This window comes from Phodopus roborovskii, unplaced genomic scaffold (assembly GCF_943737965.1).
Source record: "Phodopus roborovskii unplaced genomic scaffold, PHOROB, whole genome shotgun sequence".
Lineage (NCBI taxonomy): Eukaryota > Metazoa > Chordata > Mammalia > Rodentia > Cricetidae > Phodopus > Phodopus roborovskii.
The window spans coordinates 2,384,529-2,408,098 of record NW_026125506.1 but is presented as its reverse complement, the minus strand read 5'-3'; the positions used below and the strand labels follow the sequence as shown (position 1 = coordinate 2,408,098).

The 23,570-nt window shown below is 50.9% G+C and overlaps 1 protein-coding gene across 1 annotated transcript in view; it reads left to right on the top strand.

The window, feature by feature from the left end:
* The window catches only part of Myo18b (myosin XVIIIB), a 189,161-nt gene that overhangs the window by 90,041 nt on the left and 75,550 nt on the right, over positions 1-23,570 (top strand). Inside the window, exons 31-38 of the mRNA XM_051176362.1 lie at positions 468-587; positions 1,338-1,446; positions 3,289-3,413; positions 6,260-6,414; positions 10,196-10,319; positions 11,169-11,369; positions 14,110-14,220; positions 16,604-16,708. Of these exons, the coding sequence (XP_051032319.1) occupies positions 468-587; positions 1,338-1,446; positions 3,289-3,413; positions 6,260-6,414; positions 10,196-10,319; positions 11,169-11,369; positions 14,110-14,220; positions 16,604-16,708 (1,050 nt within the window). The remainder of the gene's footprint in view (positions 1-467; positions 588-1,337; positions 1,447-3,288; positions 3,414-6,259; positions 6,415-10,195; positions 10,320-11,168; positions 11,370-14,109; positions 14,221-16,603; positions 16,709-23,570) is intronic.

Sequence of the window (23,570 nt, the reverse complement as noted above, 5' to 3'; positions counted from 1 at the left end):
GAAGGTCTCAGCCCGAGTGCTCCCCATGGAGCATCCACCGTGGCTGTGCCTTACTTGGGGACAGTGATGCCCAGTCCCACAGGATGGTTCAGGTTTTAATCCCTGCAGCATCTGTCCTTAGTTGAGCACCTACTATGTGCCAGGCACTCATTCCCTTATTCCCTACAACAGTTATCTTAGCTCTCTCCCTCCCTTTAGACGTGGAGAAAACCGATGATCAGAGAAGCTGAAGTACGCCGGTGGAGCGTTCTCCCACGCCAGGGGCAGTTACATCCTGGGGTGGGAGCTTTTAGCCTCTTGTTTATGCAGCAAGATTGCCCCTCCTCTCCCCAGTGGTGGTTTGTCCTCAGATAGTCCTGTGTTGCGTGAGAGCTGCGTGCGGTGTGCTGTGTGCTGGGTGTGCTGTATGCGCTGTGCGGAGTGTAGCAGGACGGAGACCCAGCAGGCTCCTGGTTTTTCTTTCTCAGATCACAGACTTGACTTTGGAGCTTGCTGATGAACGCTTCAAAGGTGACGTGGTCTGCCAGGCACTGGAGAGTGAGCGGGCAGAGCGGCTTCAGGCACTCCGGGAGGTTCAGGAGCTCAAGGTGAGTGGCTGGAAGGGGTACGTCCCGGTTACTAGGAGTTAATGCTTACTGGGACCTGTCAGTCCACGTGAGACACACACAGGCTGACTTCTGTGTCCTGGCTCCTGGGGACAGTTGGGTCTTCCTAAGGCAAAGGCCTGGGAGGTGCTGTGGGTGGCAACCTCAGCCATGGAGGCATGATGCCTGTAACACGCGATCCACACAACCTTGGAAGACCCTTGGGTGGAAAAAAGCACAGGAAATACCATTCTTGTCTCGAGAGTGAATGTTAACAGGTGACCAAACCCTGGCTTTGGATGATCACGTGTGAAATGGTCTGCATGGAGTCCAACATTGCTATTACTTTAATCTAATATCACTACAACAAAATATCTCAACGTGGGTTTCTTTGTAAGGCAAACTAACTCATGGATCTGTAGGCTGCTTGCCTTGGGCTGGACCATTGGCTCAGCCTTTGGTAAATGCCTAAGAGCAGCTGGCATCGTGGCAGGAGGGTAACATCACTGAACCAAACAGAAGGCTCGAGGCAGGGAGGCCCTTGGCTTCCTCCTTTTATAATACCCTCGGGAGGAACTAAAGTGAGGGTCTCACGAAAACCTGTGATTCCTTCCAGGGCCCCAGTGACTTGAAGGCTTCCCCTGGATCTGACCTTCCACAGTGCCATGTGTAGAACTAGTCACTCAATGCATGAACCTAGGGCCCAGAGTACAGACTCTATCATTCCCAGCCTTCACCGAGCCTTTCTTCCAGGCTAAGTACCAGCAAGTGCAAGAGGCATTGGGGGAAGTACAGAAGCAGCTAGAAGAGGCACAGCAGAAGACCCAGCTGGCCAACCTCGAAGAGAAGCACACGGGAGGAGGTGAGCAGCCGGGGACCTGCGGGGTTGGATGCTGGCAGATAGGCTCCATCCATCCAAGACATGCCTGAATGAGGCTTCTCAGATGTGTTTCCTTTGCAATGATCAGGAGGCTGATGATGTGGAGATACACTTAGCTCACGGGCAAGTCCAATGCCACATGAAGCAGGTGCTCAGCTCCGGGGGTGCAGTCTGGAAAGCCAGGCCACAGATAATTTGTGTATCATTGTGAAAGTCACACATACCCTTTACACGAGACCTCGAACGTGCAGGGAAGTCGAAACAGGCAATAAAACACGCTCACCCACCACTGCTTTCCTGCCTGCCTCTGTGCATCATAATAAAAGCATGGCTTTCTTCATACCCGCCTGAACACTTACAGTCATTTATAATACACCCCCAGCGCCAGGCTGGACACTGGGGGCTACAGAAGGATTTTAGGTGGGTTTTACTCTCGGATGGCTAGCCACAAATGTGGAGATAGATTGCAGAAAGGCGGGAAATGGGTGAATGGATAATTCAGGGCACCATTGTACAAACCTATTGACTCGTTGACTCGCTCGTTGACCTATCCATTTACCCACCTACTCATCAATCCATTGTGTATGCACCCACTTATCCACCAGCCCTAACATCCACCATTATGCCTACTCATCAACCATATATCCATTACCCTTCCATCTTACCATCCCCCTCTTTTCTCTTCCTCTACCATCTATCCATCCATTATCTATCTATATCTATCATGCATCTATCTATATCCATCCATCATCCATCCACTCATCTATTTGTCATCCATCCATCCATCCATCCATCCATCCATCCATCCATCTAATGTTCAACATCATAGCATGTCCTAGGATAATTTTTATGGACATGAGTCCTTCTCTGAATTCTCACAAATTTTTCCAGGAGAAAAACTAGTTTGTAGCTCTCTCTGAATATGTCTCTCCCTCCCATTATATTATGCTAGAAGCTGAGTACAAATGACTTGTGATTAGTGCAATTATCTCCTGTACTGGTAAAAAGCAGTGCATGATGGATTGATAGATGGATGTGTGAACTGATGGATGGATGGGTAGCTAAGTGGATGCGTCAGTGGACAGATGAGTGATAAATGGCAAGATGGGCTAATGGATGAATGGATGGACAGGTGGATGGGTAATGAATAGATGTAGATGGATGGGAAGGTACACAGAAGATAAGGAAGTGGACTAACTGCTTCTTAAGGATATTTCCCCAGCTTTGCTAACTTAAGGAACAGTATTCTCTTGTTTGGTTCCCAAAAGACACCATAACCCCCAATTCAACCAAACAGTTTCAACTCAAACAACACATGCTTACTCAACAAAACAAACAAACAAACCAAATCAAGGGATTTATTATTCACAACATCTCCCAGAGCACCTTGTGGTCAAGTTTATTGAATGTTTACCCATTCATGTGTCTAGTAATGATAACAGTCTCCTACCTAGCCTGCAGCCAGGAGCAAGGCTATTCTTGCCCCACGATTCTGCTGGTCTGTTGGCATCTGGAAAGTGTACCTTCCCTCTGTCTGAAAACCTTCAAGCAGAGAGCTCCCTGCCTTACAGATTAGGAGAAAAACTTTGCATTCCGCAAGGTGCCCAGCCTTTCAGAAGTGAGGTCAAAACTCTAGAAAGCTGGTTGTGGTCAGGACAGGCTGCCTGCAGGGAACTCCGGCCTTCTCTTTAACTGGACTTCAGTTCCTACCGTGAGGCTGAGGCTGGGGGGGGGGCTGTGAGTATTGTGTAAGCACAGGGCTAAGGAGTGAGGGGGAGCCCTCATCTGCCACCTCACTCACCAGCCTTTGACCCTGTCACACAGGGGACGAGTGGCAGATGCGTTTGGACTGCGCTCAGATGGAGAACGACTTCCTGCGCAAGCGTCTTCAGCAGTGTGAGGAGAGACTGGACTCAGAGATGAAGGCCCGCACAGAGGTGGAGCAGAAGGTGAGGGAGGGCAGAGGGGCAGGACCCTCCCCCAGGTCCCTGGAGCCACCCCCATCCCTCGAGAGAGCTCACTGTGTAGTCTGGTCCTGGGGACGGAGGGGGTGGGACCTCTACAGTCGGAATAAATGCTGTCGGGTTGAGATGCAGGGATTGTGTTCTGAGGGAAGGGTCCCCACCTGCCTTGAATCTAGATCCATGTCAGAGGTCTGGCTCCAGTGGAAATCACTGGCACCTGGGCCTAAGGTTCTAGTCCGTGAAGTCAGATACAGCACGTCCTTGGAATTGTCCAACCGTCTTAATCGGTGCTGTATTGCCGTGAAGAGACGCCATGACCAAGGCAATTCTTACGGCAGAAATCATATAACTGGCTTACGGTTTCAGAGCCCATTGTGGTCATGATGGTGGGGAGCTTGATGCCGGAGCACTAGCTGAGAGAGCCATCATGATCCACAGGTGGTGCTGCAGGGGGAGAGAGACTGGGCCTGGCTTGGGCTTCCCAAACCTCCCAGCCCACCCCAGTGACCCTTCCTCCAGCAAGGCCACACCTCCTAACAGGGCCACTGCCTCTGAGGCCGTGGGGGCCTTTTCCATTCAAGCCACCACAGAGGGATTCCCTGTCAGAAATACACTTGAAAGAGAGGCCTGGGTTAGAACTCTTGGACAGTTGTTTCCTCCCTCGTCCATAGCTTCAGACATCCCTACCAGAGGCCAGGCTGGGGTTTCCCATTCCCCTTCTTCTCTCTGGGTGCCTATCTTTGAGGGTCCGAGCCTGAGGTTCACATCCTGGGTCTGTCTGTCTGTCCACACATCTGTCCCTCCTTGCAGAGATGCCGGGATCTGGTGATTGCTTTCACCTTTGACAAGGCTGCCATGATGGTGTTGTCTTCCTCTACCGCCCTGCCTTTGTGTGGACCTCCTGGAATCCCCCACTCTTCCCCTCCCCCTTTATTTCTTATTGCTGGAGGCTGAATACAGCCTTGCCCTGTGTGTGCAGGACAAGCACTCGGCCATGAAGCTATTCAGCCTCCCTTCCCACCGTGTCCCAGACAGTCTCTTGCTGACTTATCCAGGGTGGCCCTGAGCTTGTGATCTTCCTGGCCTGCATCACCAGGTTCGACTTCATTTCTCCCCAAGAGCAAAGCTCACGGTTGCCCATATCATGGGGTCTTCTCTCCTCCTGTCTGGACGTTTACTGTGGCTGCCTGGGCTCTTGACTTGCTGCTTGCTCTCCAGCCAGCACTCTACCCATGGAGTGAAGGCGAGAGGCCCAGACTCCCACGGTGCACCCCATTGGCCAATTTCCATGGCAGGAACACTCCCATGTCCAGTTTCAATTTACCATGCTGAGCCAGGCGTGGTAGCTTGTGCCGGCTACCCTCACACTTGACGTAGAAATGGGAGGATCAGGCATTTGAGGCCAGCTCTGGCTTCTTCGCAAGTTCAAGGCAAGCCCGACCCACATGAAGCTCTGTCTCAAAGGATAAAATAGCCACTTTCAATTTGTCCGGAGGATGAGTTTGGAAAATCCGAGTGTCGGGAGTCCATCCTGGCGCTGCTCTGGTTTCCTCTCCCCCAAATGCTCAACTCTTCCTCAGCCCAGGCCCTTTGCACCTGCTAAGGCAGAGGTTCAGAGGACAGCTCTCTTCTCCTGTCTACATGTCCTCACTCTAGCCTGAGACCTCAAATGCCAGTCTCTCCAAAGCCCTGGCTAGCCCCATCTAAGGCGGGAATCCCTTGGCCATTCTCCTTGAGTCCCTCATTCTCCCTGCAGTGTAGAGGAGTCTGTATCTCTTGGTCTCTCCCATTCGCTGTAAGAGCCACAGGGTGAAGGCCTCTATTGGCTGAACCTGTTACTATATTTTCAATGAGGGAAACTGTGATATCCTTTGGGTGGGGCTGAGGAAAGATCACTGTGGAAGTATGGGGAGCCCCTCCCCTGCCCCACCCTGGCCCCGCCCCCGCCCCCGCCCCCAGGGTGTTGCTGGCAGAGCTTTTTTTTAACAGTCACTTCCAAGACAGGCACAGCACTGTGACTCTTAAGAGATGCCCTGGGCATCCACACACATGGTGATAAAGAGGGAGACAGCCGGGGTCTGCAGCAACGTTTTACAAAGTCGGGTCACTTTCTCTAAAGAAGGGGGAATGTTCACACTACATTAAAAAGTCATAAAACCTGCAACCTTCTCTGAGCAGCGGAACATAAGAAAACATCCCATTTGCCTTCAAATACTGAATTTAGAATTACAGGCCTCATTAACTCGAGGTTTTGCTTATTTAAAGCAGCCTTTTAATGAGGCCACTTCTTCAAAGAGTGTGTGCTGAGCCCCACTCTTCCCCAGCACTAAACTAGGACACTGCGGAGAGGGGTGGGGGGAGGGATGGGGACGATGCAGGAGGCTTCTCGCTCCTGTTTGTTCACAGTCCTGAGTGAGCTGTGAGCTTCTGCCCACACCAGGGACCACTGGGTGCCTGCCCTCATGGGGCCCGCCTCTGGGTGCCTGCTGGAATCGGCCAGGAGTGCCCTCTTGGTGACCCTGCAACTAATCCTCAGCGGTCTCTCCAGATGATAGACGGATCCATCCATCCCCCGCTGGTCCAAGGGTTGAGTTGAGGCAGAGCAGGGAAAGCTGAATTCCGGGTATGGGGCAGGAGGCTGGCTGAGGAAAGCTGAAAGATCATCAAGGGGCTGATGGGCTGGGCTCGCCCTGTGGGGCTTGGGGGAGCAGCTTCCTGGGGCTGACAGGAACTCGGCTGAGGTCTTCTCTCTCCCAGCATCCGTTTCCTTACATGGTGCTGGCCTTGGAGATGGAGGTGCCCATGGGCCTCTGAACCCCTTCTTTGCACAGCTCGGGGAGCTGCAGAGCGCTTATGAAGAGGCCAAGAAGACGGCTCACCAGCTGAAGAGGAAGTGCCACCACCTCACCTGGGACCTGGAGGACACCCGGGTGCTGCTGGAAAACCAGCAGAGCAGGAACCATGATCTGGAGAAGAGACAGAAGAAGTGAGTCATGTCCCACCAGGGTGGGCCGCTCGGTGAGGGGGTACACCAGAGGAGGCCTCTGGGTTATCTTCCAAAGCCACCCCACTTCTGTCGGGCATCCTTGAGCACAGAGTGCAGACAACCCCCATTCCCACTCCCATGCAGAATTCCTGTCAGGTCCTCAAGACTCCAACCAGGCACTGCTGTTACCCAGCCTGCCTTGTTCCCAGTGGCTTTGTGACCTCCGGGAAATTACTTACCCTCTCTGGGCTCCAGCATTCTCTTCTCATCAAAAGGGTTTGTTGTAGCTGGTGTGATGGGCAGAAGTCTGTGCCTCTCAGGAGACCACACCAATCCATGCTTGGCTGTTTTCTCTTTCTAGCCGTGGGAGTTAGAGCTGGATATTATTTGCCTCTGAGTTGAGTGGCAGATGCCTATCGGTAGATAGATGTGAGGTCTCTTGCTTGTGCTGAGAACTGTATGGCATGCTCAGTGTGTCTAAGTGAAGTGAGCTCTGCAAACCATTCCCAGTGATGAGGGGGGGGAGGAGTCAGGAAAAGTAAATGAACACCCCCTCCATGGGGGCTCCCATGCTATTGAGGACCTGTGGAGCAGTTCCACTGGGACCTGGACTTTACATATAAACATATTATAACAGCTTCGTAGGTGTGCCTGGGTACCACCCACCCTTGCTTCCCTGTGCGGATGCTGACATGGCTAGGCAATAGACAGAAATGCACCTGGTACCGAGACCCACATCCTCCAGCTGCTGTGGCTCTCCATCTCTGAGCTTGGCTGTGTACAATCTGGGACTCTCTCCTGGTGAGGCTAAAGGGATTCAGGAGGGCCTGCAGCCACAGTAGCGTTCCTAAGCTGTGAGTGAATACAATGTTGCTACTCATGACAAAATATTGACAAGTGTTCCAGATGAGCTGGCCTTGGATTTCCTGGGCAGCGTCATTTCCAAGAGGCTGTAAGCAGGGTCACTCTCTATAGATGGTATGGTGGGTTCTGAATTTTCTGCTTGTTCTCTGTCTCTCTCTCTCTTCCCCCTCCCCCTAACTCTTCTCTCCCCTCCCCCTCTTTCCTCTTGATCCTTTTAAGACATGGTTTGTCTGTCTAGCCCTAGCCAACCTGGACATTGCTCCATAGACCACGCTGGCCTTGGAGGCAGAGATCTGCCTGCCTCTGCCTCCCAAGTGCTGGGACTAAATTGTGAGCGGTCACACCCAGCTCCTCGCTTGTCTCTTGCTTTCATTTATGTGGAGCTTCCTGGGGTGGCGTCTTCATCCAGAGATGACCTTCACGTCCCCCAAAGGAAGGCTGGCTCTTCTCATTGGTCCTTTGGTCTCTCTCCCATGCCCGCCTGGGCACATGGGCGAGTTCTCACTCCTGCACAGGGAAAATGGCCACACTTCATGCCAGCCACTTGCTACATGACCTTGTCCAAAGAGAAGCACCTAAGCTATGGGATTACTGGTTTCTTAGAGGCATCTTAGACCACCACAGGCCACTGGAGAATGGCCTGACACGCTGAAGCTTTAAGCTGGGCAGTAAAAACACTGATGCCTCCCAGGTTTCTCCTAGTCACTGGCTTCTCTGTCCTCTTCTGGGATTCCTGCTCCTGCTAAGGATACCATCTCTCTGACAGGGAGGCAGTGGCTTGGGGGTACTTGGCTTATGGATTCCCTTGCCCTGGGGGCTTGCATGATGAGCCCTAAAAAGGAAGTCATCCCTCACCTTTTCCTTTCTGTTTCTCTGTCTTCCTCTCCACAATCATCACTGGCTTAGAGGCCAGTTTTGATGTTTGATTGCTGATAACACACGTGGAGCTTCCAGGTGGATGAACAGTTCACAGAGAGCCCTCGGGATAGATGAAGTCTCCTTTCAATGGACATTTTGACTGAATACTTCTAGTGATAGAATGGCGTAGAAGCCGGGGCATTCCTGTGTGTCTCTCCAGGGTCATCTCAATTGCAGGTTCAGCTGCCTCCATCATCCACGGCTCCACACAGCTAGGATTCTCCATCTCCATCTTGGCTTCTGTATTCAAGTAGTCCCGAATGGTTTCCTCTGGTGTTGGATCCTTGTTGCCATAGATACCTCATGCATGGGTCACAAAGCTTCATTCCAAGAGCTGATGGAGCTCTTGGAGGAGTGAATGGTGTGTCAGCCTACTGACCCTGCACCTTCAGAGATTGGGGCCTGGGCAGGCTCGTGCTCTGTCTGGAGTGCAGTGTATGTGTGTGTGTGTGTGTGTGCGCGTGCGTGCGCAAACGTGCGCTCCACAAGTTAGGGTCTATAGGAGCCTTTCTTTGGCATCAGGTGTTGTGCTAAGATAAGAATTCCTCCGGAACATTGGTCCCTTTCTGGCCCCTGCTGTTTTACCCCACCTGCCCCAGGGCATGGACAGGTACATTGGCTATGAGGCGAGGGAAGCTAGGCTCAAGCTCACTTCTGCCACTGTGGGATTCGGGGCGGGACTGCCACATCTCTTTGAACATCTGTTCCTTCTTTCACACATGCACCTCACTCGGCCGCTCCTTATCCCTCTGGAGCTCCCCCTCTCCCTTTTGCCATGTTGTCTTAAAGTCTACAGAGACCCCGGCCCAAGGCCCAGGACATTGGAACTGCCTGATTGATCCTCACCACCCTCTAGATTCAGGGGCAGCCCACAGCACCTCTGAAATGATGTCACCAACAGCCAATCAGAAAGCTTCTGGGCTATTCCAGCAGGAGGGCTTTCTAAAGAGAGCTCTGATTGGCTTTCTTGGGAGCCTGGGGCTATGGATGACATCTGGTGTGATGATCTTGTACAGGGGAGTCCTTCTTGTCACTCATCTCTATGATCCAGGATTGCTGGAGCAGCGGGGGGCTTCCTGTGTGTGGCTCAGTCACCCCTCACTGTGGCCTGGCAAAGCTCTCTAGAGGGATGCTCACCGCTGATTAGGCAGAAATCCAGGACAAAGGAGCAGAGAGTGAAGGGCCAGCAAGGCAGCCTCACGGTGGCCACTGTTGTGGAGGGGCAGGAGGTCCTTCCTTCCTCTGATGACCTGTAGGCCACCCCGGGTCTGCCAGTGCTAGGGTCACATCTGAGGAACAGGTGGCTTGTGAGGGCCTGGCATGCCATCTGCAGCCAGTGCTGGCCCTTGTGTCATGAAACAGAAAATAGAGCCGTGGACATCTACACAGTGGTCAGGGACACTTACACATGCAAACCTAGGAGATGGAAGGAGCGTCCAACAGGATCGATTAGCTTCTCTCCCTCTGTCTCTCCCTCTCTCTCCTACCTCTCGCTCCATTCGCTTCTCTCCCTCTCTGTCTCTCCCTCTCTCTCCTACCTCTCGCTCCATTAGCTTCTCTCCCTCTCTGTCTCTCCCTCTCCTACCTCTCTCTCCATCTCTCTTCTTTCTCTCACCCTCTCTCTCCTGTCTCTCTCTCCTTCCTATTTCTCCTCTCTCCCCATCTCTCCTCTGTCTCTCTCTCTGCCATTTGCCTCTTCTCTCTCTCCATCCTCTTCTCCAAAATCCATATTCTCTATTATAAACATGTATTGCTTAAAATTACATTTAATGTACTTTTTTTTGTCTCTGTTTTTTAATCAGGTTTCCAGTATTTGGGTGGAAATCCTTTAAAACCTAAAACTCCCTCCATGATGCTCCAGATCCCCTCACCACCACAAACAACATCACACAAGAAAAGTCCCATTCATTCCTCAGCACACTCATAACCCTATCCACACCTGACCCTGCCTCAGTTCCCCTACCATAGTTCCCTGAGGTATCCATTCTGCCTTCGGCAGGTTTGACTTGCAGCTGGCCCAGGCACTGGGGGAGTCGATGTTTGAGAAGACCCTCAGGGAGAAAGTGAGCCAGGAAAACAGCGGAGTGCGCTGGGAGCTGGGCCAGCTACAGCAGCAGCTGGAGGTAAACACTGGGGACTTGTGACCCTCTGGACTGTCTAGAATCCCCAGCATGCATTGCTGCAGTGGACGGAGGAAGAGGGCCCTGAGTGGGTGTCGTGGTCCACCAGGCAGCTGGACCACTGTTCCCAGTGTGTCCTCATGAAGCCTGTAAAGGTTGTCAGACAGATAACCCTCCGTACCACTGTGTTCTAACTATGGGCATGGGTCCCAGGGGCTACCTGGGAGGTCCCAGGGGCTCAGCAGAAAATAAAGCCCGGTCAGTCATGTCTTCATCTAGGAGTCACGGTCTGCCCTAAGCAGTCTCTGATACAGAGGGAGCTTGCAATACTAGCCATCCCTTATCTCCCAGTGGTCACCCAGCTCCGTCATTGCTGTGAGAAAGCCTGCACACTTGTCCTGGACCCCACTTCCTCACTGGAAGGGTCACTTCTGGGCCCTCTGCATCCTTCATTCCTTAGCCTGGACCCAGTTGAGGGTTAGCACAGAGGCTGCCTTCCTTTTCCAAGAGGACAGAACCCTTCCCTTTACATGCAGTGAGATCCAACTCCAGGAAAGCCCCCGCCCCCCGCCAGTGTCCCTCTGAGCCTTCTCAAAGCACAGCCATGCTGGCATCCCTGGGGACAGTGTGAGGGACCAAGAGTGGAGGAGATCAAAGTGTGGACCCAGGTGGTAGTATGAGCTTGTGATCTCAGCACTGGGGAAACCGAGGCAGGAGGATCCTGAGGTTGAAGTCAGCCTGGGTCATGGGGAGGCCCTGTCTGCCACTGAGCTTGGGATGTGCGGAGGTTGGGGGCATCTGGGGAGAGGACTGTGGCCATATGAGCCCATCCCTCTGTCCCTTTCCTTGTAGCTAAAGGAGCAGGAAGCCTCCAAGCTGAGGCAGGAGGTAGAAAGGCTACAGGACCAGAAGCGGGAGCTGCTGGGCTGCACCTCTGTTGGGGCGCAAGGCGTGGCCAGCCTGAAAGAGAGGGTCTGGGAGCTGGAGTCCAGCGCCCTTGAGCAGCAGAAGGTCCACAGCCAACAGGAAAGCACCATTAAGCAGCTGGAGCAGGTAAAGAGACCCTTCCCGTCTGAGGGGATGCTCTGCCCTGGGCTGGGCTCTCCCACAGTGTGGTGGTGTGAAACACTACGGGGCTGCCTCCCTCACTGCTGTTCCTCAGCAGTCCATGGCTCCCTAGTCCTCCAGAAAGCCCCGGAGAAGCCAGCCCCTGGCAGGAATCCCGCCTCACGGCTGTCCCCTTGCTATTGGCTGTCCTTGGTAATGACCCTCTCTCTTCTCAGCGCCTCTTACTCTGTAGTCAAGAATGACACCAAGTTCACCTGTTGATGCTCAACACTCGACCAGTGGTCAAACATCTAACTCGCTGTCCCTGTATGAGACTCAACCCCTTGCTCTCCTTGACCTCTTCCCATGGCTCTGTATAAGAACCTCATAGGTCATGGGAGGATCATCCTCTCCACGGAGGTGGGAGCTGAGGCCTAAAGTCAGAGGGAGATCGGAGGAGGGGATTTGAACTGGTGTCCTCAGATCACATCCGCTCAAATTTCTACTTCAGAAGTGGGAAGAGGACGATTTGGGGCTTTAGGGAATTCATAGAAAGTGAGGGAGTAGGCGGGGGCGGAAAATCCACTGCCCTGTATCTTCAGGAAAACATCTGGTTTCTAGGCACATGGTGCTTGAAGCAGTTATGAGACACATGCATAGCAACAGGAAAGGTCTAAATACAGCAATGTGAGCCAGAAAAGCACAAGTTAAAGTAGATGCTAAGCCGGTGCGGTGGCTGACACCTGTCCCCCACACTCTTGGAGGCTGAGACAGAAGGAATGCCATGCATTCCGAGCTAGCCTGAGCTAAATAGAGAGTTTGAGGTCAGTGTGGGATACATCAACAGACCCTATTCCCCACCCCCAAAATAACCCACCATCCAAAAGTAGACACTGAGGAGACAGGGGGGACAGCAGTCACAAAATCCACATCTTTATACAATAGTGTCGGTGCTAGCATTCCTGGTTTTCAGAGAGATACAGGCAGTATGGACACATGTGTTTTCCTGTCCCCGGTGTAAAAGCCACCCAGGTTTTCAAGGGGAGAGAAGTTCCAGTGCTTAGCTATAAATGTCTCTTGGAGGGTTATGGTCGTTGTCAATTTTGTTTAAGCCCTGCCCACTGTGGGAACAGGTGCCCGGAGGCATGGGTGGCTAGAGCATGTGGACGTTTTGCGTTACCGTTGAAGCCGGGGTGCCAGCACCTGCGTCTTGCTCAGCCTCACTCCATTGCACAGGGTGAAGCCTCACAGGCGTGAGAAGTGAAGGGTCAGGGTGTGGAGGGTCTCGGATGCTCATGAGTGACCAGCTAGCTTTCCTTGGCCAGCCATTTTATTAAATACCACATCTGTATCGGATACCGCCCAGACGGAGGAGCAAATCTGGCATCTGGTGCTCTCTGCCTCCCTGAAGCTCAGAGTCCTGCTGGGATCAAGCGTGCCTTGAGCACGTCGATCTAGTCTTGGGAACAGCCGAGGGAGGCAGACTCGCTGGAGGAAGTGAAAGCGGAAGACTCGGTCAGAATTGGCTGAACAAGAGATCCGGGCGAGGTAGACAGCTCCTGCAATGGCCCAGAGGCCACAGAGCCTTGGGACATCTAAAGAGTCTGCAGGGTCTCAGGCCAGCCTGGCTCCCCTAGGTCTCCTTCTTTGATGGGAACCTTGCCAGCCCTCAAGCCCAATTGATGAAGACTGCAGTGTCCACACTGGTGGGACTTTGAGGCCGGTGGAGTATGGCGTGACAGCCCCAGGCGGTGTCAGAGAGCACAAACAAGCCAGCGGGCATTGGTGGAAATCCTGTTATCATTTCTTGAAGACTCCGCCCAGCACCACCGAGGGCTACAAGCTGTGGCCTTAAGGGTGGAGACTACACACCTTCCCGGCTCCCCAACCTGAACTTAAACAGGAAGGCAAGAGAGGCTGAGTGGATACTGCAGCCGTAAGAGCCTTGCACAGCACCCACCCTCACAGAGGCCAGGCAGATATTTATTGATCTCAATAAGGCACCTTTTCCTGGGAGTTTCATGTTAACTCATATAAGCTCGACACAAATGGTATTGCAGATGTCAGGAGTGCCCAAGAGGCTGGGGGAAAAAATGAAAAAGAAATATTATATTTCCTCACACCGCTCCTCATCTGGGGTCACCCTCCCATAACCCCTGCCATTGTGTGAGGTTGGGGGAAGGAGCTAAATTTAATCAGGCTGTGCCAGGGGCTCTGACACACATTGTCCCTTCGCGTCTTCATGTTGCCAGCATTTTTACAGATCTGTTCTTCGGTTTCCTACCTGTGTCTCCACATTAGAGACAATGGTTGAAAGAACTTTAGATTCCTTGGAGAATATAAAAAAGGATTCTGAGGCTGTACCTAACCCAGTTGGGAGAATGTGATGGGAAAGGGCAGAGGCAGTGCTGGGGTGTTTGGCTGCTGATTTTGGCATTTTAGGGTAGGAGGGAGGTGACTTCACTCTGAGGCACACATTAGAGAGGAAGGCCAAGGATGGTGTGAAGGCCTGGGGATGGCGTCAATGATGGCCGAGGGCTGGGGACACAGATGTGAGCCTTCATGCTCTATCCTTGCTTGTGTGGAGGGCTGGGGTCGGGAGTGTCGAGGGTGGCATGAAGGGCTGTGTGTGTGTTTGTGTGTGTGTATGTGTTTGTGTGTGTGTGTGTGTGTGTGTGCGCGCGCGCGCGCGCACACGCGTGCATGTGCATGTGCCTTCATGCTCCATCTTTGCTTGCTGCCCCAGCTTCGCCAGCGGTTTGAGTTGGAGATGGAGAGGATGAAGCAGATGCATCAGAAGGACCGAGAGGACCAGGAGGAAGAGCTGGAGGATGTGCGTCAGTCCTGCCAGAAGCGGGTGCGTGAGCTGCAGGCACAGTGCATCCCCAGGTCCCACTGGGGAGGACGCTGGGACCTGGGACCCTTGAGCATGCACATTCTCAGTCCAGCTGAGACTTCTGTTCCCCCGAGGGATTCAAGGGGCTCAAAGTCATTAAGCACAACCGTGGAAGCTTCTAGAATTTCAAGCACAACACAACCTCTGCCACAGGACAGGCCGTGGGCAGAGAGGCTGTGGTGTAGGGAGCAGATTTGGGCCTGTCCAGCGGGCCTGCCCTGTGTCCCCCCATTCCACCCACACCTTTTGCTCATGGCCTGAGAACCAGGGTCACTGCTATCGCCATCAGTCCATGACCGCCTTCACCATCCTCAGTGCACACACGGGACAGAGGAGGCAGCCTCCCCTGAAGGCGGCGGCTGCACTATCCCCACCCACCGTGCCCCCTCAGTCCCTGTCACCGTCCACACTTCAGTAGCAGCTGCTGTCAGCGTCTTCGCCTACCCTGGGCCCCTGTTGCTGGACGCTTTGCCAACTTTCATTTCTGCTACCGTGACCAGTAAGCTCTCGTTTGAATGAGGGGTTGGCAAATCTCTCCCTTCAGCACTGCCCACGGTTAGTAGTGGGAGTTTTGAGAACCCTTCCCCTCCTCCTCCCCTCCTTAGTCACACTTGTGGACCACGGGGAAACAATCTTCACACTTCCCCCAGGATGAGCTTGGCACGGATGTTTTATGATGGGGATGGGGGGGGCGTGTCTTCCTGAGGAACTTTTCACTCTTACAGACTGGGGCGTGGCAACATATGTATGCCTTAAGGGCCTTTTAAACTTACACTATTTGGTGTGTGTGTGTGTGTGTGTGTGTGCTCATGTCCACGCGCGCACATCTGTGTAGACACGCATGCCATGGCACATGTGTAGGAGTCACAGGACAACCCATAAGAGTTCTCCCTCCATGTGGGTGCTGGGGATTGAACTCACGCGGCAAGGCCTCTCTACCCGCTGAGCCGTCTTTCTGACCCAGACTGACCGTATTTCTAACTCAGCTTTCCACGGACAGATTATTGAAGACAGGCAGAAGGACAGACACTAAGAGCAGTTCCTCTGTGACTGGCAAACCCTCCTCAGTGTCCCTCAGCTCGAAGGAAACAGTGACCTGAGGGGATGCTGTGGGCGTTGGAAGAGACTCTAGCTCCTTTCAGGAATGTCTGATTGCTGGTCCGTGATGTGGGCTGCAGATGGGCTCCAGGCACACGTGGAGGGCAGAGGGGGTGGGATGGCTCCTGTGAGCGAGACTTGTGGAGAGCCAGGCAGCTTCCGCTGGGGCATTCAGGTACTGGCTGTCCTGTTTGTTGGGTAATAGCCTAGGAAATCTGGGTGGCTTGCAAATTAAATGAAGTACTCTGATTTCTTGGTTGGGGCTGTTGGAAGGAAACATTGTAGCCTGGGGCTTCCTAAGCGCTGGTCTGGAACCTGGGAGTCGGAGTCTAAGGACACCGTGCTGGTGCAGGCCTGGGGAAGGCCCCCTCTCATAGCAACCCCACGTGGGAGCCAAGGGGAGAGAAGAAGAGGTGGGAATAGAGATTGATTTGTATTTTCTGATCCTGGTGAGGGGCACCCTCCCAACAGCTCCTTGTAAATCCCATCCCAGTAGACATTAGAGGGAACTCACATGGTCCATAACACCAAACACCCTCATGTGTACCTAGGCTGCCATCTTTTCCAGCCTCATCTTAATAGGAAGCCAGGGAGACAGATGAGTGCTGTGACAGGCTGGCTGCCATGGGCTATACAGCCTTGAGAATCCATAGCGCTGGGGGAGAGGAGCTGGGTAAAGTGCACGCTGTACGTGCGTGACAACCTGAGCCCAGATATCGCCACCCATTGTAGGAAGTGAGTGGAGCCTCTGTGACCCCAGCTCTAGGGGACAGACAGACAGACGCAGGAGGATTCTGGGAGCTCACAGGCCCCGTCAGTCTAGTCAATGGGCAGGCCCAGGATTGAGTGAGAGGCCGTGCCTCAAACTGTAACGTGGAGAACAGAACAATACAAGAAAATGCCAAACACTAAATTCTAGCCTTCACATGTGCGCACACAGGTCAACATGTACCTGCACAGACACACACACACACACACACACACACACACTCAGCATGCTAAGACCAGAAAATACCCAAGCAGTGGCCATGACTGCAAACTTCACGGTGTGGGGTGTGGGGTCCCCCATTCTTTACAGCTCTCCCTTTTCTTGCCCAGGCCCCAAGCTTTCCGGTTCCTATGCTTTCTCCCAGACATAGCCTTCTTAGAGTGTGGCCACAGGCTCCATGTCCCCGCCTCCCAGAGCCCTGGCCAGGACCTTTCCTGTTCTTTCAAGGGCGCTCACCTCTGCCCCACGTTTCCACAGCTCCGTCAGCTGGAGATGCAGTTGGAGCAGGAGTATGAGGAAAAGCAGGTGGTTCTCCATGAGAAGCGTGATTTGGAGGGATTGATCGGGACGCTGTGTGACCAGGTAAGGCACACACACACACACACACACACACACACACACACACACACACACACACACACACACAGTGGGGGCATTCCAGGAAATCCCAAAACCCAGGTCTTGGTTGTGGGAGGTGGACAGGTGCATGAGAAAGCCAGCTGCAGGGAGAGCTCCCTGGTTCTTCCCTACATCGTCCCCCGAGCACATTCTTCTCCGTCCATCCTTCCCGCCCATACTCACTGGCTTGTCAAAACTCTCTGGAGCTGGTGACTGCCAGAGCTCTTAGGAAGAACACACAAAGGAGGGACTAAACATGGTAGCCTCGGTTGCCATGAGCAGATGAAGCTGTGTGACCCTCAGTGGCTGCTGTCAGTGAACTACGGACGGACGATACTTGTACTAACAGGGCGGGCATGGATGGCCGCCATGGCCATAGCTGACCTTGTAGGGACAAGAATTTTTTTTCCAGCAAAGTAGCCAGACGAGGAAGATGTGTCTTCCACCTCTGCTGTCTGTCCATCTGTATGCATTCAGGTGAGCCTGTTAATGGAGCTAAGCATGTGGAGCAGAGCTCCTCAGGCCCGGCCCTGGACTGCCTTGGCGCCCTCAGCAGGTCTGTGTATTGCGGTAAATAAGGGTCAGGATAAACAAATAGGCCGAATAGATGTTTATTCAGGGAGAAATAACTTACAACCTAGACAGATGAACACCAGGAAATTCAACCCGATCCTCTCCTGTCCGAGTCACGCCAGAAAGAGAGCGCCTTCCTGGCCCCCTCCGACCTCCTTCCTCAGGTCACCTCCGCCCATAGCTCCACCCCCCAATGGGCGTGGTCAGTGCTACAGAAGGACTACCTCACTACAATTCCCCTTTTAGTCTAAAGAAAAGATTTAGGCTTAATACAAAACTATATACAAAACAGTGAATAACAAGTGTGCTCTAAGAAAAGGAAAATCGAGAACAAAATGACCTACATATCTAGTCCTAGGGTGAGGGCATAATGGAGTTTACAATAGAGTTGTCCTAAGCTGGAAAACGTAAGTCTAGTACCTAATATATCTAACTAGGAAGAGAGAATAATAGTTGTGATAGTTTAATCTTCAACCTCATCAAGACCTGAGAAGGAAAATAACAATACTAGAGTAGACAGGAAATGCGGATGGACAACTTCCAAAACGGTGCAGCAAGGACAGAAACAGCAAGCCACCTGAACAGTCACCCTAGGTCTCACAGCGACGTTGGTACACCCAGATTTGGCTAAGGCCAAGATAACTTGACAGACCACAACAACAGCAGGGAAATAGAATGGCTGTCTTACCCTGACTTGGCAAGGTCAAGCAGTCTTCTATATTTGTCTCCTGCAAGCACATAGGACTGCATGTCCAAATCAGTGGTCAAGGTGGGGGCAATTCTATGCCCAACAGGCCATTAGCTGAGGCGAGATTGAACTCCAGCAGGAGCAACAACAGTGTCCAACATATTTTCGGGAAAATGCACAGTGCTGTCAGGAGCAACAGTGTCTCATGTCAAAGGAGTACTAATATTAAAACATTTAAATGCCATGTTCTGCATGTCTATGAAGGATTGAAGATTAAGCATCTATATCTGACTAATCTCATAGGTACAGGAAATGTGAGTGAAGATAATCTATAATACTCGGGAACTTAGCTAAAAAGACTGATTAAAACTTTCCTGAGTAAAGCAGGAACAAATACTTAAACAATATAACTATTTACATATACCTACATGTAAATCCCTAAAATAGAGGTAGAGTATAAGTGTCAAGACAAGAGGTAGAACTATAAAGGGCAGCAAGATAAATATCCCAAATTGTATCAATATACAAAATGTCTTGAACACAAGAAAAGTATACATACATAGAATATGGTAAAAAATAATGTGCATAAATATTATAAGTGGAAACATTTAACACAATATAACAAAATATAAACTTAATTTTACATAGCTTACCACATAGGAATGCATAACAATGTAAGCTGTAAAATACTATCTCATTCAAACTCAAATTCTCAAGGAAATAGGCTAATCTACTTATATCCCATCTAAACCATACCTTTACCCACCATTCCCTATTCCTGTCTAAAAGATAAACCCGAGTGTAAGCATCACCCAATCCCAAATAACTAAAACCAACCCAAAGACGATGACTATTATCCCAAATTTCCAAGGGTAGGGAAAGGGGGCGTAGTCATATTAAGATTACTTCCTGCTGAAATGGGACGATGATTGCTCCAATGGATCCTGTAGGAAGAAACAAAACCACCGCCTTATCCTCTCACGGAGTCGCATCATCTCCAGGGTGTGTGACTGAGAGGAAATGGCCCCTGGAGAGGCACAGATTGTAGAATTACTAAGTATCACCTAAATTGTCTCCCGCTTCCCAAGCCATCACAGCACCTTTCGCTGTCCCTGCCACTGTCTGAGGCTCTGCCTTTGCACACCCCACGGCCTTGGCGTAGCCAGAGTGTGTACTGTAATCTCCCAGACCCTGGCACTGCAGGGCCCTTCTTCCCCAGGAAGCTGTGTGGTTTCCTCTCCATGACTCATCCAGTCCTGATGGTTAGCTTCTGTATTTTCTGGGAACTGTTCACGATCGTCCTATAAATGAGAATACCCGTTTCAGTAGCTCTGCCCCGTGGATAATCCCCACCTTTGTTTACAGTGCCGCTCAGTTAATAAAATCTTTAATGCGGCCACATCAACCACATTTATGGCTTATGCTTTTTCATTTGAAAGCCGCTCTCCTTAATTTCAGTTTGTATTTTGCCATATGTCTTGAAGCTCTAAACTTGTTTTAATGCATACAAGCAGGTTTTAATCCGTCTTACGTGGGTGTGTGTTATGAAGTCGACACCTATGTTTTTCTCCTGTGGCTAATCTTCATTTCCTCCCTCCACCGTTCCTCCAGCCATCCTGCCATGGGTGTGTACAGGTCTCCATTTCTACTTGCCTCATGCTCCTCTCTGTCCCTTCACAAGCTGGCCTTACTGACTTAAGTCACTCTAGGAAGAAGTCACAGCTGATGGATCACGCCCAAATCAGATTGACGTGCAGGCATGCATGTAGGCAGTCAACTGATTTAGGAGAGGGCTCAGCCCACTGTGGGCGGCACCATTCCCTAGACAGGCGGTCTTGGGCTGTATTAAGAAGCTAGCAAACATGAGCCCGAGTGAGTCAACAAGTAGCATTTACTCGGTGGTTTGTGCTTTGCATTCTTGCTTAAGTTCCTTCTCTGACTTCCCTTAATGGTGAACCTGGGAGTGTAAGCCGTACCCTTCCTCTGCCAAGTTGCTTCTGGCCAGAGTTTTTACCGATGCAGCAGGAAAGAAACTAGAGCGCCAGGCATCTTCGTTTGCTTGTCTTTGAAAATAATCCTGTCTTCTTGAGTCTTCAGTAACCTTAAGGTGCAGGTTGAGGTGTGGATGAGTGACAGAGGGCTAACCTAGACTACATGGGACTCCACCTCCCATCCACAGGAAACCCAGTAGGAAAGGACGTCAGGGTCTGAAAAACTGTTGCTGCTTTTGCAGACGACCCAAGTTCCATTCCCGGAACCCGCACGGTGGCTCACAACTGTCTGTAATTTACTTTCAGGTTATTCAAAGGCCCCTTCTGGCCTCTTGGCACCAGGCATGCACACAATATACAGACCTACATGTAGGCAAAACACTCATTGCAGTTGGTTGTTTTTTAATGTTTGGCTCTTTTGGGGGCCTGCCACCCAGCTCCCAAATAAAACACACAGAGGCTTATTCTTTCTTAAGAATGTCCGGCCTTAGCTTGGCTTGTTTCCAGCCAGCTTTTCTTGACTTAAATTGTCCCATCTACCTTTTGCCTCTGGGCTTTTACCTTTCTCCATTTCTGCACATCTGTCTCCGTGGCTCCTTGTACAGGTGGGTGGCTAGCCCCTGGTGTCCTTCTCCTTTTCTTGCTCCTCCATCCTCCTCTCCCCAGATTTCTCCTTCGGTTTATTCTCTCTACCTGCCAGCCCCGCCTATCCTTTCTCCTGCCTTGCTACTGGCTGTTCAGCTCTTCATTAGATCAATCAGGTATTTTAGACAGACACAGTAACAGAGTTAAACAAAGGCAACATAAAAGAATACAACACATCTTTGCATGCTTAAAACAAATGTTCCACAGCATAAACAAATGTAACACATCTTTAAATAGTATTCCACAACAACTCATAAAATAACAATAAATTAAAAAAAAAAAAGAAGGAAAAGGATTCCATGAGGAAACTTGATTCATCAGGATGGCTGATTTGCAAGTTTGACTGGAGACAACTGACAGCTTCATATTGAAACACTGTGTCATTGTCGTTAGCCCCCATCCTGTCTCTATGAGTTACAGTGTTTATCTTAACCATACAAGTCAGTTTCTAGGAAACTCTCACTTTCCATGGCTTCATGACCAGTGATTGTTTCTGTGTTTTGATTTTTATTTAGTTGTCCTGTGTGGTTCATGAGACACCTCGACATTAGCCTAGTATCTAGTATCTAGCAAACTAGCTGAAATCTGTGTTTTCATAACATTTCATCTGTCCATTATGTTAGGTTTTCTAACATTGATGATGTTGCCAATTTGGAATTGAGGACACTTTTGTCTTTGGGGGCAAAGGAAAAGTCTCAGCTGTTTCAAAAAGGAATGTGTAGTGGGTTCCCTCCTACTTACCCACTGGCCTCTGGTCTGGCTGCATAGGGACATGCTAGGAGATAAACTTTTCTTATTCCCCCTGCTTAACATGAATGCTGCTAAGGCTTAGTCGTGTGACTATTCCCAGTGTGTGTGTGTGTGTGTGTGTGTTGATCAGTAACTCTTCTCTGGTAAAATGCATCTTCACCCACTGAAAAAACCATTGATTCTTACCTCACAATGATGTTCAGTGGAGAGCTCCCCATGTAGAAATGCAGTGTCCCCGATCCATCCTCCATGTCGATTTACTTAGCCGTCTGATTTTTTAATGACTTATTTTTACCACTGTGACAATGTGTGTGCGTATGTATGTCTGTGTGTCGGAATGCTCACATAAGTGCAGTGCCTCGTGTGAGGGCCTCAAGTACCCCAAAGCTGAATTACAAGTGGCTGTGAGCCACCAAGCAGGTTCTGGGAACTGAATCCAGGTCCTCCGGAAGAACAGTGCATACTCTCAGCTGTCTATACCCAAGGCACCAGATTTTTAGCACTTGCCCCTTTGGATGGTGACACTTAAAGATTTTTTAAAAAACAAATCATGATGTTGATTTACAATTTCCTTTCCTTGTGGTGTTTGTTTGAGATAGAACTAAAATTGTAAAACTAGTGTGCATCTGTTTACAAAATAGTGTTCTGTTTTCTAAGTTTGGATATGCAATTCTTAAATTTTTAAAAATAGTTTGCTTTTTAACCCCTTGGGGTGCAGGATAGATACTTGATGCTGTCTATATCCTGTCATTGCCATAAAGCATGAAGTCTGAGAAAAGTACAGAACACATGCCCATCACAGAAAACAAGCAACAGGCCTGCAGGAAACAGTCCCATTAGACGCAGTGGAGCGGTAGTTAGAGGTCCACATGGTAACCTGAGGTCCATCCTTGAGTTCTGCATATTTCTCCCAGGCAGATAGATCACTTGCCTGCTGCATGCCTTCATGTCCCTCTGTTCCAAGAGCTCCAGACCATCTCTTACTGTGTGACCTGCCCATACCTCCGGAGGTTTTTATGCCATTGTGTCAATCACACAGCAGTCCACATGCCAGACCACCCATCCTCTCTCCGCTCACGATGTGCCTTCTATCTGGGTCATTGACCCTGTACCACTAGCTAGGGGCAGCTATATCCAAAGTCCAGTGCCTGGCTCCTCTGCATCTCGGTGGAAATTTCTTGTGAAAACTAAACAGAGGATCTGGAGAAACAGCTCCACGATTAAGAGCAATGGCCGCCCTTGCAGAGGACCTTGGCTCAATTCCTGGCACACACATTTTAATACACAGCTGTCTGCAACTCCACTTCTTGAGGCTCTGAAGCCCTCTCTGGCCTCCACTGGCACCGGGCACATATACAGTACACAGGCAAAATATCCAGACAATGGAATATGATGGTGGTGGTGGTGACCATGGTGATGGTGATGATGATGACAGTCATGGTGATAATAACGGTGATGGTGATGATGACAGTGGTTGTGATGGTGATGGTAGCAGCAGCAAACTTGCCTCCCTGATGATATAACTTGCTAAAGTTGCCTCCTTCTCACCACGACAGCTGGGTTCATACCCCAATTCTGTCTTCCCCGGAAAATCACCCTTACCACCCTCAGATCCTTCCTCCCTGTACAATGAAGACCATGTGCTCATGGCGGGGATTAAATGCAGTCCACACCACAGAGCATTTAGAATCGTTCCTGCTGCTTAGAGAACTTCCCGTACACATGAGCTGGCATTGCATTCATAAGGGCAATAATAATAACAATGTGTATTTTAAGGGACTGCCATGGGAGCTAAGTGTGACTGCACGTGACAGAGTGTGGCAGGGTGCCCAGCCTGCAGCACAGCTCAGCTCAGCTCAGCTCAGCTCAGCTCAGCTCCTGAACTCCACCCCTCTTCTGGCTGTGTATTTATACCATAGACCAATGTTTTAAATTTACCACAGCAATCCATCTGGGGGAGGAGAGGCTGTATTCCAAGAGCCAGCTCATCTTCAAGCCCGCCATGGAGAAATCGTGACACGGAATCTTGGGGTGCGCAGGCTGGGTCATCAGTCAGTCACTGTAGTCCCGTGTTTGTGAAGTACTTGACACACGGAGTGACGGAGTGCTCGGCCACCCATTGTCACGCCTGGTCCCCCACACCCGATCCCGTCTTATCTCAACACAGAGATTAGGGTTT